The sequence below is a fragment of the Onychostoma macrolepis genome, chromosome 22 (genome assembly GCF_012432095.1).
Source record: "Onychostoma macrolepis isolate SWU-2019 chromosome 22, ASM1243209v1, whole genome shotgun sequence".
NCBI lineage: Eukaryota > Metazoa > Chordata > Actinopteri > Cypriniformes > Cyprinidae > Onychostoma > Onychostoma macrolepis.
In genome coordinates this window covers 3714092-3730079 of record NC_081176.1, presented here as the reverse complement: position 1 = coordinate 3730079, position 15988 = coordinate 3714092, and the positions used below count along the sequence as shown (strand labels likewise).

The window sequence follows — 15988 nt, the reverse complement described above, 5'->3', positions numbered from 1 at the left end:
TGATTTATTATTAGAATTATCTATGTTGGAACTTCTGATATTTTTTCAGGATTCTTTGATGAATAAACAGTTAAAAAGAACAGCATTTATTCAAAATATAAATCTTTTCTAACAAAATAAGTCTTTGCTATCACTTTTTATCAATTTAACACATCCTTGCTGAATAAAAGTATGCATTTCTTTAAAAAAAAAAGAAAGAATAAAAATGTACTGCTCCCAAACTTTTGAACGGTAGTGTATATTGTTAGAAAATATTTCTATTTTAAATAAATGCTGTTCTTTTTAACTGTTTATTCATCAAAGAATCCTGAAAAAAGTATCATCGGTTCCAAAAAAAATATTAAGCAGCACAACTGTTTCCAACATTGATAGTAAATCAGCATGTTAGAATGATTTCTGAAGGATCGTGTGACACTGAAGACTGGAGTAATGAAGCTGAAAATTCAGCTTTGCATCACAGGAATAAATTTGATTTTAATGTATATTAAAATAGAAAACCACTATTTTACATCGAATAAATATTTCACAATATACATTTTTTTTCTGTATTTTTCATCAAATAAACAGCCTTGATGAGCATAAGAAACTTCTTTAAAAAAAACATTAAAAACCTTACTGATCTCAAACTTTTGAACGGTATATATATATATATATATATATATATATATATATATATATATATATATATATATATAGCCAGTTTTTTTTTTTTTTTTGTAGCTCTATTAACCTTATTTTTCCCATAAGAGTGGCTTCTGGTATCATTTGCTTCCAGCTATTTTTAGCTGTACAAAACAGCTCATTTTGCTGCTTGATATTGCAAACTGGTGTGTCGTACCATATAATTTTAATGTATTATCTGGGAACAAGAGTGTTGCCAAAATAGAGAACCAAGAAAAACTGCAAGTCAAAGCAAATGATCTTACCTAATAAAAACAAAGCAGTAAAGGCAAGTCTTAATATTCTAGAATACAAACAAAATGAAACAACAGATGATATGAAGCGTTATTGTTTACCTTGGATGCCCCACAGGTCTTCATCTGCCACCTCACATGCAACGGCAACAAATGAAATGAAATAACTTCCCAGCAAAATAAAGTAAACACTTCGTGAAATTTCACAAATGATTTATTTTCACATTTTCAGGTAAGAACAAATTTAGAATTTCTTTATGATTCATTTTTGCAAAATTCAAGCAAACTCATTAAGACTACAAGATACAAAATAACTTTTAAAAAGATTATGAGATATAAAAATGACTGCTAAAATGATTCATTGTTTTTCATTCATTCATTATTTTCAATTTTTAGTGAAGGATCCAGCACATTTAAGGCAGTGGCTAAAGGCTGCCAAGAATGTCTCAATTTGGATGCAGTGTTTCTAGGGACGCATTTATTTATTAATTAATTAATTTTTTTTTAAATGCACCAAAAAATTCAATATACTGCAGTAATTGTAAGTCCACAAGACCGTAAGTGCATAAAATGTGTACCATTTGGGACAGGGCCTTACCATCATGTTTATGAATCGGCATGTGACCACGTCATCCATGTGTAGGTCAGTAACACATGCACACCGTGGTCAGAGTGAAGTGTTAGTGTTTATTCTGTTTAAAATCAACATATGCCACATATATTCCTGCTATTATTGTTACTACATTTATCAGCTTAATTGTATCAGTTTGATTGAAGTATTGTGTTTACATTAAGTAAAGTTTAACACAGTCATTGATTTGTCAAACCAGCTGTGCATTAATAGGCGGTATAGTGGAAATGACAAGAAATAGAAAAAAACAAATAATAATAATAATAATAATAATAATTATCAAGAGCTCTTTGTTCTTTTGCTGGTCAAAAGTTGCTTTGTTCCTCATTTTATGACTGACTTGCTGTTTAATTAACTATATATGTTTTCGTTTTTATTTATAATAATTCAGTTTTTGCTGAGATGTTGAGGTGAAATTTGACTGCCGTTGATACCATATACTGAAATCTTTCTCTGAGAGCCATAAAAGTTTCTGCTGATTCTCTTCTCATGGGTCTTCCTTTTTTTCATTGGCCCTTTCAGTTAAAGTCTAAATAATTACATTAGTGTCTGATTAGCAACCTCTCATTCCCATCAGGTGATGTCTCATTAGCAGTAGCCATCAATGCAGAGTCAGACGGGTTAGGGGACGAGTCTTTTAAATGAGTCTTCTGTAATAAAACACAGATTCACATGTAAATGATGATGATTCGGTTATACACACACATGGTGCTTTTTCTGGATGTTTGCTAATTGCACACAGGGTTTCTTTTCCTAAATAATAAACACAAAGTGGAACTTGTAACCCAAAGGGCCACGGGTTCGAGTCTCGGTAACGGCAGGGATTGTAGGTGGGGGCAGTGAATGTACAGCGCTCTCTTCCACCCTACAATGTTTGAATGACATGTAATACAATGTTTGAATGACAGTGTCTGAAGTATAACGTTTAGAATATTACAAACTATTTATGAAGAATTTGAATGGTTCTAAAAAAATAAAAAATATATATATTTTTTAAATCACAAATAATAAATATCAAATGTCACAAATAATGTGACTTGTAATTTTGCATTTGAAAATCCACATTCATCTTCCTAAACAACATACACATCTAAAGTGCTTCAAATATGCTCACACAAGTATCTCACCTGATCACTGCACTGCCGCCTGCTGTCTGTTTGAACAATAACAAACACAATCAAATTATTGTGGTTAATTAGGATAGAAATACATCTTTTTTACATCTTTTAAAGATTGCTTTTGAGCAATTTCTATCTTGTTATCTGTATGGGATACTCACCTTTGCTTTTTGTTTGATGCCTGCCGTAGTAAATCACAGCAGCGGCTGCAGCAACAAGCAGCAGAACACAAATACATATTCCTGCGACAGCAGCTGAAGACAGAGCAAAATCTGTAATGAAGACAGGCGGTCATTATTACTAGAGAGAGATAAACAGTTTTACTGACTTGCGTCTTTTTACTTTGATCATCAGTTTTAATTATTGATTAAACCTGATTAAATTTTTGCGTTTTACAGTGTTCTTTTGGCAGTACACATGAGGGTGATAGAGATGCTCTTAATCATATTTTAATATTGAGTCAAAGCTCTCTTTTTCACACAGGCAACAATGCAAACATTTTCTGGGTCGATTTAAACATTGTATTTTAAAACTCCTCAAGGTCAAAGGCCCTGAAGGGCTAAATTTTACTCACCAAAGACAGTAACAATAAATGTTTTCCAACTGGTGATGCTGATGCTGCGGCGATGACGTCGGATGCTGCTGCTGATCTGTAGTTTATAAAGTCCAGAGTCTGTGGTTCTGGTGTCTGTGATGATCAGAGATCCAGTCTGATGATCCAGCTTCAGTCTGTCTCTGAATCTTTCTTCACACTGATCATCTGTACAGATCTTACTCTGATCTCCAGTGATTTCAGCGATGAAAGTGTCATTAAAATACCATGTCATTACATCATTTGGGTTTTTTATTACACCAGGATCTAAAGTGACAGATTCTCCCTCCTTCACTGACTTTCTCTTCATTTTATCTTTTTCAGATGCAGAAACACCTGAAACACAAACCAACAGCTGGATGACCCTTTTTGGGGAACTACTATATACATCATGAGAGAACTGTGGACATGAAAGTGATTGCACATTCTCAATCTGGACATTCAGAGTGAAATGTAACATTTGTGCATGTATTGTGCTTATAAAGACATTTTATATACTTATATTACATTAAATCCTCATTTAAACAGCTGATAATAAAAGGTGATCAGAAATGGCATGATTAGAAACTGTTATGTCCACCAGAGCACTCAACAGCAGCTTCTTATAAAACTATCAGCTCAATGAAAATAATTTAGTTTTCAAATTAAACTGTTCAGTTTAATAAGAAACAAACAAAACAAAACAAAACAAACAAACAAACAAAAAATCTATAAATAAATACTTCAATATGATTTAAACAATGAAGAGTTTATTTGCAAAAAAAAGATAACTCAGTTTTTTTATTGAAAAAAACATGTTTTTTTGAATGTTTTCAAAACATGTTTTTTTTATTATGTTATCGTGTTTTTATTGTGTTTTGTGTTAATTAGCTGTTTTTTTAACCTAGTCAAAATAACCCACCTGCGGTTTGATTAATTGATTAATTGATTAAACCTAACTGCAGTTAATTTGAATGCACAATGAAAAAACATGATTTCTGAGAATTGTTAAAAATGGAGTTATCGGTTTTTGCAAATGAATTCTTCATATCTGCTTCTGTTTGAGTCATTTTAAAAAATGTTCCATGAAATGACTTACCAAGAACAGTAACACTGAAGATCCTTTCACTGATGTTGCTGTTATTAATGATCTTTAGTTCATAAACTCCAGAGTCGGTGGTTTTGGTGTCTGTGATGGTCAGAGATCCAGTCTGATGATCCAGCTTCAGTCTGTCTCTGAATCTCTCAGTGCCTTTATTACACTGAACATCTGTACAGATAAAACTCTGATCTCCATTGATTTGAGCAATACGGATGCTATTACAATACCATTTAATATCTTCCAGGTGGATTGTTTTAACTCCAGTCTGTAGAGTGACTGAATCTCCCTCCATCATGGTCACTTTGTCTGTACCATCACTGAAAACACCTGCAGAAAAAAAATGAACAGGTAATTATAAATGATGCCTGGAATAGTGGAACAACATTTTACAACAGGAAATTTTACAGATCATGAAGTTTATGAGTAGAGAATTATGTCTGAATTCATAACGTACCACATGCAAACAAACAGCACAAGAACATTAATTTACACATTCACTCATTCGCTTGTTTAGTTTGTTTTATGGAGAGCTTGGTTAATCAGACTAATAAGAAGAAACTATTAACTATACATCTGAAGAATTCAAATGCAAAAGCCTCTATACGTATTACGGAGCTGATGAGACGTGAGGCATATGTACAAGCTTTATTTAGTGAACATAGTCAAAACATAGGAAGGGTCAAACATCAGTAAACAAATATGGCACGGGGAAGACAAAAGAGTATTCCGAGAGCATGCGTGGGTCGACGATCGGCGAACAATATCCACAGGGCTTGAAAATAGGGGTAATCCGAGTAGTGATTGTGATAAACGCTAAACAATACTCTGTGATCTAACTAATGAAGTCCATGGCTTAAGTAAGCTGTGTGATCAGTGCAATCAGCTCTGTGTGTGTGTGTCGTCAGTGCAATAGATGATGGGTATTGTAGTCCGTGGGTGACGTGCAACAGTAGTGTAGTGCAAGAGTCAATTCGATGGAAGGGCCACCTCTGGTATCGGGCGGAAGGCCACAGACCGGATTCGTGATAATAAGTGCAAACATATTGGTCTCCCAGACTCTCCCAGACTTGCGATGGAGGACAAAAATTAAGAGAATATTGTATTTATTTGTGTTCCAAAAATTGCATGGGTTTGTATGGGTCTGGAACAACATGGAGGAGAGTAAATTATGACCATTTTCATTTTTTGGTGAACTAACCCTTTAAAGAGCAGCCCTCCAGGTACATGAAAATTTGTGAGGTATGTGAATGTCATGTCTGTTTTAATGTTTCAGTAAAGAAGTAGCTTTCTGAAAGCAATACATTTATTTAAACAGTATTACATGCCCTCACACTAGTGCTGCCATTATAGCATTCTACAGCGCTGTGGTAGACAGACATTAAACAACCACACAACGTGGTTGAAATTATAAAACAGACTATTTACCTATGCTTACGGATGTGGATGCACCTCTATCTGAAAATAGAGTATGTTAGAGTGTCAAATGTTTTTCTCTTTTTAGGTCAAAGATGAGAATGACCTTTACCCCAAACTGATGCAACAGTGGTTTTAAAGGAGGACGCTGCCCTGGGTAATGAAAATGTCACATGCCTTTGCTGTGTAAACAAACTGTAAGTGTATGATTTGTAAAAACGATGTTAAATGCTTGTTCTGTGTTGTTTAGTAGAAATGGAGTTTACACTCTGTCATTCATACACATGCTCACATTCTTTCACACACATATGCTTCTGTTAAATGCAGTGTTGGGCACGTTACTTTAAAAAAGTAATTAGTTATAGTTACTAGTTACTTCTCACAAATAGTAACTGAGTTAGTAACTGAGTTACATCATTATAAAAGTAACTAATTACCAGGGAAAGTAACAATTGCGTTACTTTTAAAAAAATGTTCAAATGTCAAATAACTTTGAATGTCCCCAATATTAAATATGTTAAATTAATGAAATGGACACTAAAAAGAATAAATTATTATTATAAAACATTGTACATTAATCTACACTATTTATCTACTGACACTTAGTATCAGTCAGTCAAGCATTATAATATAATATTATAATAATTCAATATTATATGATGCTAGAACTTTAGTAATTAGAATAACCAAGTATGAATGCATATTTGTCATCAATATAAAACGCACTAAGGATTAATAAGCTGCTGGGTTCATGAATATTAATCACGTTGTCTGTTCGCGCGAATTGATTTGCTGAAATCAAAACAGGGACGATAATAGGTGAGCGCCAGCCAATGAGATTGTCGTTTGCGCATTAGCTCCGCCCACTACCAGAGAAACCGGCAGTTCTTAAAAGCTGAAGAATTCCAAAGGAACTCCGTTATTTTGACAGGAAAATACAACAAAGAATATTGTTTACATGTAGCGCATCAATTCTGCATGTTATGAAAGACTCTCTCGCTCTGTATCTTTCTTTGCGTGCGTGTATGTGAGAGAAAGCGACGGCGAGTCGTGCGCTTCACACTATAGTTTATGGTACGTCAAATACAGCTACACTGCGCATCCATTCAGATGAACTGAAAAATTAAATTCTAATAATATAATATAGTAACGCCACATTTTATTGTCAGTAACGGTAACGGCGTTGTAACGGGGGAAACAGTAATTCGTTTGATTACTCGTTACTGAAAAAAATAACGCCGTTAGTAACGCCGTTTATTTATAACGCCGTTATTCCCATCACTGGCTAAATGTTATAATATCAGTGTTAAATTTGTGGTTTATTTGTGTACTGTCATGTCAGAATAGTTTGTAAAGAACTTAACTATTAACTAATTGTACAATTATTGTATAATAGTGTTTTTGTATATTTTTATACAATATATACAATTTACCAGAAAAAGTCAAATTTGATCTTAAAAGTTATATTCGACAAATGTCCCCAATGCTTCATTTATAAACTCTTACACTCTTACATGTTACTTTTTGACTGTTTTCTCTTGTTGTTTTTAATAAATATTTACCTTTTGATAGTCATTCTGTGTGTGTCAAAGTGATTTTAAAATGAACAAGATTTGTAGGTTTAATGCCTACACTGTAAAAAAAAAAACGTAATTTTATGGAAAATAACTGTGATTTTTTTCAGGTTGTTTTCTTTTATTTTGAATTGCATTCAAAACGCTGTAAAATTATCTCTGAATTAACTACTTGGCTATTATTTTAAGGATTATGAAATTAATGACAAATTAAAATAATTCACATTTTTAATACAGAAAAACTACTGTATTTTTATACAGTACATTTTCTGTTTTCTTAAATTACAAACAAATGTATGTAAAATTACAAAAATAATCTGTAATTAATAAAATAACAAAACCGTTAGATGATAAAATGGTCAAATTACTGGCAGCAACAGCTGCCAAACAAAAACCTTAAAATTCAAGTAAAATATCCTTATTTAAATAATCTGACAAACACTGTTATTTTACAGGTATTTCCTGAATTTTTATGATCAAACACCTTCACTGAAAAACAAAAGACAAAAAAAACGGTCAAATGACTGGCAGCACAGGGTGCCAAACTAAAACCTTTAAATTAAAGTAAAATCTCCTTTTTTAAACAAGCTGACAACACTGTTAATTTACAGGAATTTCATAAATTATTACAATCAAACACCTTCACTGTAAAATTAACTAATTAACTAATTAATTAATTGAACGTCACATGACTGGCAGCAACAGAACATTAAACACTAACAGATCTCTCTAGATCTCAGCATCTTCACTTATTACAAACCAGTCTGACTTTATTTATTTCATACAAAACTTCTTATTGAGAATTAACAGAGGTTTAGATGTCAATGTTTTATTGAAAATAATAAAGTTTGAAATCACCATTGTGGAGATAAGCGTTTGCTTTAGTTGGGCTTCTGACCCTTCACTTTATAATATCATCTTTTCGCTGGCTGCTGTGACTTTGCTAATGAGAAATTACTCTGGTCATGTAAACCTGGCTACTTATTGATGATGAGTTAATCATCATGTAGTAGCCTGATCACATCATGAGTATTGTCTCAGAGTATGTCTCCTTTAATGTTTTTTATTTGTCTTTTTTATACAGCGTTTTTGTGATGTTATGATAGTCAGAGATTCATTTTTTTATCATTATATAGAAATTGTTTTGATTCACAGAAACATCAAGAATCAGCACATGAATCTCAACAATGGTGACAATCAACAAAAAGCTTGTTTTGTGATGATCAGAGATGATCTGAATATTTTGTAGATTGTTACCATTGTTGAGGTTCATATGCAGATTCTTGATGTCTGTGACTCTACGTGCTCTCATCTAAGCAATTTCTTCAAAATGCTTTGCAACCCTTAAAATATCAAAGCAGGGCCACTTTTCAAGCAATAAAATTGTAACACTACAGCAAAATGATTCAGACACTTCTGATGAGGCTAGTGAGTTAGGCTACTATACGATGACAAAACCATCATCAGTATGTAAACCACTTCATCTGATCAGAATTTTTCTTGCTGTAACAAATGTGCTTTAGAAACACACAGTTACAGCAGCCACAGAAAAAAATATTGTTTAAAAATTGAAGGGTCAGAAGCCCAACTAAAGCAAACACTTATCTCCACAATGGTGACTCCAAACTTGATTAATTTCAATAAAACATCAACATCAAAACCTCTGTTAATTCTCAATAAGAAGTTTTGTATGAAATAAATAAAGTCAGACTGGTTTGTAATAAGTGAAGATGCTGAGATCTAGAGAGATCTGTTAGTGTTTAATGTTCTTTGGGGATCTAAAGGGTTACTGTTGTCTGTGTTTTGTGGGTCACCATTGTGCTGAAGAGTAGAGTCTGTGCTTCAGTCCAGGAGAAGACCAAGAAACAAGATGTTATGCTGAATGTATCTTTATTTAAAAGCAGTAACTGTGGAGTTGTTGATGTAGCGGTAGTTATGAGTTTTGGCACTTATGTTGTTGTTAGATGATGGTTAACTGCAAAAAAAAAGTTTCACAGAGAATGTTTCACAATTATAATCCAGACAATACCTGTAAAGTAAAAAAAAAAAACTAAGAAAAAAATAGGATGTTGTACCTTAATTTTACAGTTTTTGTTTGGCAGCTGCTTCTGCCATTCATTGACTGTTTTTTTAATAGCGTTCTTTAACCGTTATTTCCATTAATGGTAAACGTTTGGCACCCTGTGCTGCCAAGCATTTCACTGTTTTTTTACATTTAATTTTTTTACAGTGTAGCTCGATTTGGGTTCATTTTAGCCTAGTAATGTAGTAATTTTAAACCATAAAAAAGCAACCCAGCATGCTACCCAACTTGTCGGGTTAAAATAATCTGCCAAAGTCACATGATTTCAATAAACAAGGATTTCTTCTTTTGAAGCTATGACAACCCAGCGTTATTTTGGCAACCCAGCGCTGGGTTGCCAAAATAACCCAAATTGGGTTGTTTTTAACCCAGCAGTTTTTAGAGTGTAGGTAAAAAACTAGGTAGATGCTTGAAACATTTCGAAAGAAGCTATGACAAAGCCTTGTTTATTGAAATCATTTGACTTTGGCAGATTGATATGCGCTCTGAACCACTAGTTCCAAACAAATCTTTCACAAAGGTTTTGAAGCAGCCTTCATTGGCCAACGGCTGCCCAAGAGGCGTCTGACTGTGAAGCAACCAATCACAAATTGTTTTGTTCATTGTCATGATTTTCATTTTATATTCTAAAAATCTACTCTAAAATCTCTGTTGTATATATAAGACAGGAACAGTTCATATACAATATTGTTTTATTCAATGACTAGTCAGTCTTTTACAATCATAAAATACACACACACACACACACACTAAATGAGTAAATGTTTTGGGATGTGACGGGCAGCAACAGCAGCCAATGAGAATCTGTTGGAAGAAAACTATGGTATTATGAGTAGGCTGCTCCAGTTTATTAAATAAAAATCTTATATATTCATGATTGAAAAGTTACATCAAAATCAGCTTCACCGTGCCAACTCATTTGTCAGACATTTAAGTTTCAACCCATCAATTGCATATAGTGTGACCACAGCTGCACGCATTAGATCAAGGCTTCAACATATCGAGCATGCTGCACAATCTCCAGCAAAACCCTGTATTGGGGCATGTATTGGTTTCACAGAGTGTGTTCGTCTTGAAGTGCACTAACCAGTCGATAAATTGCATTCACGCTACAGATGTTCAGCTTGAAGCGGGAGCAATAAGTCTCAGTGCTTCATAAATCACGAGGTTTTATTTCCTTTTTTTTAAAAAAAAAGAAGAAGTGATCTACTGTAATTCTCTATTAACATCAACGCCACTGAAACTGAGTCACAGCACCTATTGTTTTAGCTATTTACGGCATTGCTTCTCAAAATTCCAGAACTTCGCATTTTGCATGTCTCCCTTATCTGACACACCAAATTCAGGGGTAGCAGTTTCTACTAATGAGCTGACGAGTTGAATCAAGTGTGATAAATGAGGGAGACATATATGCAAGTGCTGGGGTTCCTCTAGGGCAGGTTTGAGAAGCACTGATTTACAGTAAATGAAAGTGTAACAAAAAAAAAAAAAAGACTTACCAGACACAAAGAATGCAGTCAATGTGAGTAAAATAAAGAATATCATTTTCACCACTTTTCTACTGAAATTAAATTAATCCAAATTCTGTTAAAACCAAAGTGTTTAGTCCCTGTGTTGACTCCATTGCCATGTGAAAAGTGGAAGTAAATGTGCATGCTTACCGCAAAGGGTCATTGGGTGGAGTTTGATGACAAGCTATTCCTCACTGGACCTAATAATTGAAACTAGAAGGTCCAGCCACAACCTAAACATAACCCTATCCCTAAACCGGGGCCCTGTACCATGAAGCCAGATTAGCTGGCTAGCCAGGTAAGTTTCAGTTTAGTTTGCACCAATCCTGGGTTTTAGGTACCATGAAAGTGGCTTGGCTTTTAGCTGCGTTCATTGCCATAGTAACTTACACTCCACTGCTAACCTGCTTATGTTCTGAGTTGAAGATATCAAACTGATGCTGAACCAATCAAATGTGAGCAATGTGACACAAAAAAGTCACTCCCCCAGTTTATCTTGCTCCAAATTAAAGGTCACTAGTACTAAAAAAAAATTGTGTGGCTTTAATGATTATTTTGTTAGAGTTATTTTATATGATTTATATTATTATTAATCCATTACTCATAAGCAATTTTAGTTTAAAATATAGTTTTACATAAACCACCCATCATAGGAATGTTGTTTTCTAGGATTCTTCCTTTAAAGGGTTACAGGTGTTTATTGTGAAATTCTCCTTTTACAGAAAATGTCAGAATTGCATCCCAAGCTTGTGTATGAATCACTGTATTTTTAATAATTATTAACTTCACAGCAGAATTATCTGTCTGTGTCACTCCCTGACTTCGTTGTTAATGAATGTCCTTCACAATGTCAGATATGAATGTTAACATGTTCCTCTTTTAACCAACATTATTTCACCCATGCATACGGTGGCACCAAAAAGTATATGGACACTTAAGCCATACTTAAAAAAAATAAAATACATAAATAATAATTATATATGAAGAGTTCAGATGCAAAAGCCTCTAAGTGCCATCTGAAATTTTCATCTAAAATGAGCATTTTTATTTTATTTTTATTTTTATCAGGCTCCTATTTTTAGATTCAGTAACTTTACTCTAATGGCAATAGGTCATTTTCTATGCAATTAAAGTGAAATAACTGAACGTAAATATAGGGGGCTGATAAAAATGGTCATTTTAGAAGAAAATTTCAGACGGCATTTAGAGGCTTTTGCATCTGAACTCTTCATATATAAATGCATTATTGCATTATATACTAAGCATATGCCATATTTCTTGGTTCTTGGAGAATCACAGTTTTTGCTAGTCTGTGTAATTATTTCTCTGGAAATGCAAAGGAATGCAGGGTTTCAGTTTATTTTTGTAAGCTTATGTTTCATTTCATGCTTTTCATTTCACTGTCACCCTCCCAACCATTAAACAAACACTAATAATTTCAGGTTTAACCAGTTAATGACAATAGGGGGCAGTCCTTTTGTTATTGCTATAAAATCGCATGTGCTTCCTTTAACTGTTGCCTACATTTTGATTCTTAACAGAAAGGTAAGACTATTCATGATTTTTTTTTTTTTTTGTTGTTGAGTGTTGCTGAAAGTGTATTTAACATAGCATGTATTCCATATTTAATCAATAGTGCAAAGAATATCACTAATTGTATTTGAAATGTAACCAAACATGTAATTTTACATACTACTGCATGACTGTATAACGATCAGAGCACACATTAGTGTTTTGCCACAAGGGTGGATGCCAAAAAGGAGAGAATTAATGAAGAAGAAAATAAATAAATAAATAAAATACATTTCATTTTTTTATTTTTATATATACAGTATACTGTATATATTTTTTTTTTAACACAGGTGCTGGTAGCTATTGCTTTCATTAGGTTTGTTTTACTTCGTAAAGCAGAACATGATCGGATAAGTAACCATGGCAATTCTCTACCATATGATAAAATGTAATCAACCCTAAGCAGGAACAATTGCTTCCTTACTTTCATTTTCAGAGAAAATGTATTAATTGTGATTACCAAAACATCACCTCAAAAATGCAACAAACCACCATATGAATGTTTTCCTGCCTGGGATTGTTTGCGTGTTTGGTGGATTTTTGAAGGGTTAATTATTTATAATCAATGATTACAGTATCTGATATTAAGTTATTTTAGACATAGCACAATCATAAAAATCCTGTAAATCCTCCTTGCCGCAGCATTTTATTTAATAAAGACGACAAACAAACATGGAGACAATACTCCAAAGGCTTCAGAAAACCCACAATTACAACAACCAACAAAGACCAGGTGCCTGTTCACAACCAATGAGCACTCTCATAAAAATACGTACCTCTGCGCACTTTTTGTGCGTACCTTGCTGCACGTTTCGCCAGTTTCGCCGCAGTTTCAAATAGAAGTGTCCACTTAGTGGCGCTAAAACACAGGTTCAATATGTGAACCCTGGCACGTTTTTATTACGTAGATATTGCTGTTTTTTTATTACGTTGCTTCAGATACTTATTGCTGCGGTTCAGTATTCAAATATCCGGGGACTGTCGCTAAAGGTTAATGCTCTATCGTGTTGGAAATATGCCCTACACCAAATCCAGCCCTAAACCTACCCGATAGTGTTAACAAATGCAAAACTGATATAAAAATATATTAGCTGATGCAACTGTGCCATTTGAACTTCCTTTTACGCAGATTTTAACTGCTTTGTCGATCCGTAGTTACACGGGATTCGAACCGGTGCTTCTCGTCTCCTAAGTCCGTCTCCGTACTCCGTGAGCTACCGAACAAACTTAACAGCTATGAAAACCCATAGATATGAAGCTGGATGTGTGCGATGTTAATGTTCAAAAGCATTAGTTTTCAAATCTCCCAGCATATTGATATTCTTCAAGTAATTGTGCGAAAATTACGCTTTATTAATCGCAACTCTGTAAATTTGTGTGAAAGTGTTCATTTATTTTGGAAACTGCAGTGATATGTACTTACTGGTACGTATTTCATGTCACGCTAAAAAGTGCACCCAGGTACGTACATGCCATGAGACCAGGTAGCAACAAACATGAGTAAAAGTTGTGACAAATCCATTTAATCATGAAATTTGTCAGTGGTGTTACTGGGTCATATTGCTTTTACCAATAATTCAGTGCGTTTATTTATTTATTTATTTTTTAATAAATTTTTTATCTACATTAAGACAAGACTATTCAAATAATGAAAGCTTTTTTATATTAAAAATTTCTGGACACAGGGCGCTTGTCCTCCTCACATTTAATAAAACTATTTTTTTTTAAATTATTATTATACCACACATTTAATTTGGCAAATGTGTATAGGTGCAGTTGTTAAATTTCACTTAAGATCATTGAGGTGTACAAAGGTGTTCATGGAGATAAGATAACATTGTTTCCTTGTTTCCTTAACAATGAAGTCACTAACACCAAAGCACACCCTAGCAACCGTTAATGGTATGGCAAGCCAAACTGACTTTTATATGGATATGAAGTTTTGATATCAGCAATTCAGTTTTCACTAGTTAAAACGATTATTGTTACAAGACATCAGGAATTATTTTTTTACTAGCAGACATGAATTATTGATATAAAAAACTAGTAGAAAATACGACTAGCTTTTGTCTTCTTTTCTATATTTGAAGCCATGTTTTAACTTGTTAAATATCACAATGATCTGCCATTCAAATTTAATTACAGACATCAAAAATTAGTTTCAAATAAGTAAAAAGTCCAGATAAACATAGCAGTCAATAATTACTTTGTTACTAGTAAAAATAAGAATATTCAGATGACATATTGAATAAATGATATCAAGAATTTGTATTTCAACTAGTGAAAATGTAATTATTGATATCAAGTACTTCTGATGACAAAATTCATGCAAAGCCCATTGTACGCTGACCCTCATGTACATGTAAAATAGGCTTTACTAGCAACAATCACATTATATAGCTATCAGAAATTAAATTATTGATATCAAGAATAGACATTTGCACTAGCAACCACGCAATTACTGGTATCAAAAATGATTTTTACTAGTAAAAATTGCTTTTCTGATATGTGAAATTGGAATTTCAACTAGTAAATGACTTATTGACATCTCTAATTGCATTTGAATGGTGAATCGTTGTGATATTTAACTAGTAAAAATTACATTTATAAAGAATTATGACTTTTTAGTTTAAATCCAATTTTTGATATCAAGAATTTGATAATCTGCCTCATCAACATGTTTAGGTTAACATTAGCACACAAGAAAATGTTAATACAAGCTACACAAAAAGAATGGTGCCAGTGGCAGGGTTCAGCAAGCAATCAGAATTTTGGGGCTAATTTTGTTTTAGGTGACTACAACACAGTTGTGTATAACGAATTTTAGACATAAATTAAGGTAGTGGAATAGATCAAGTAATGTTGAGTGTAACTGATTTTTTTTCTTCTTCTCACCTCCAGGTATTTTACTAGAAAATAAGCTTACATTAAAGCTATAGAACATTTACAATTTTAACAAAATCCAAAAGGTCAAAGTGGATAACAGAGAAAGAGAATATTCCTCCAAAATTGAAGAGATATTTGGTTTTCCTTGATCATTGTTTTAGCATATTAAGCCCAATTAAGCAGTTTTAAGTGGTATGGCATGTCTGATATATCTTATATATTTTTAGTCCTCTGAAGTCATACAATGGCTTTACGTAAGAGAAGATCATTTTAAAATATAATTTGTTATTAGCTGAAAATCTTCTCCACTGTAACCACGAGCAGTCATAAAACAAACACACTGGGTGTTTAAACTATACATGCTTGTGAAATAGAAGAGAACAAAATATGGGGTGAGGTGGCACATTCTTTTCAAAAGGTACACCGTTGTACCTAAAGGGTCCATATTGGTACCTTAAAGGCACATATTAGTACGTAAAGAGTATGTATTAGTACCTAAAAGTTATTTGAAATACATTTATTTCATGCTAACAATACTACCAATGAATTTACAAATTTGTGTACTTAAAAAAAAAAAATACCCTGCAACTGTACTTTTGGTATTGTTACGAAC

General features: G+C 33.2%; 1 protein-coding gene across 3 annotated transcripts; it reads right to left on the bottom strand.

Annotated features, from left to right (window-relative positions):
* Positions 1–1112: 1112 nt before the first annotated feature.
* Positions 1113–11041, bottom strand: LOC131529700 (uncharacterized). Of its 3 annotated transcripts, XM_058759531.1 has the most exons (7): positions 10906–11031; positions 9138–9298; positions 4334–4663; positions 3238–3591; positions 2825–2935; positions 2673–2698; positions 1113–2195 (listed from the first exon to the last, which is right to left on the bottom strand). In XM_058759531.1, exons 3-7 carry the CDS (start codon positions 4629–4631, stop codon positions 2088–2090), a joined length of 897 nt encoding a protein of 298 aa, XP_058615514.1. In that variant the 5' UTR covers positions 4632–4663; positions 9138–9298; positions 10906–11031; the 3' UTR covers positions 1113–2087. The 3 variants fall into 3 exon arrangements, with proteins under 3 accessions (XP_058615514.1, XP_058615511.1, XP_058615513.1); XM_058759528.1 differs by lacking the exon at positions 9138–9298 and having other exon boundaries at positions 10906–11041; XM_058759530.1 differs by lacking the exon at positions 9138–9298 and having other exon boundaries at positions 2825–2917; positions 10906–11041.
* Between the last annotated feature and the right edge of the window lie 4947 nt (positions 11042–15988).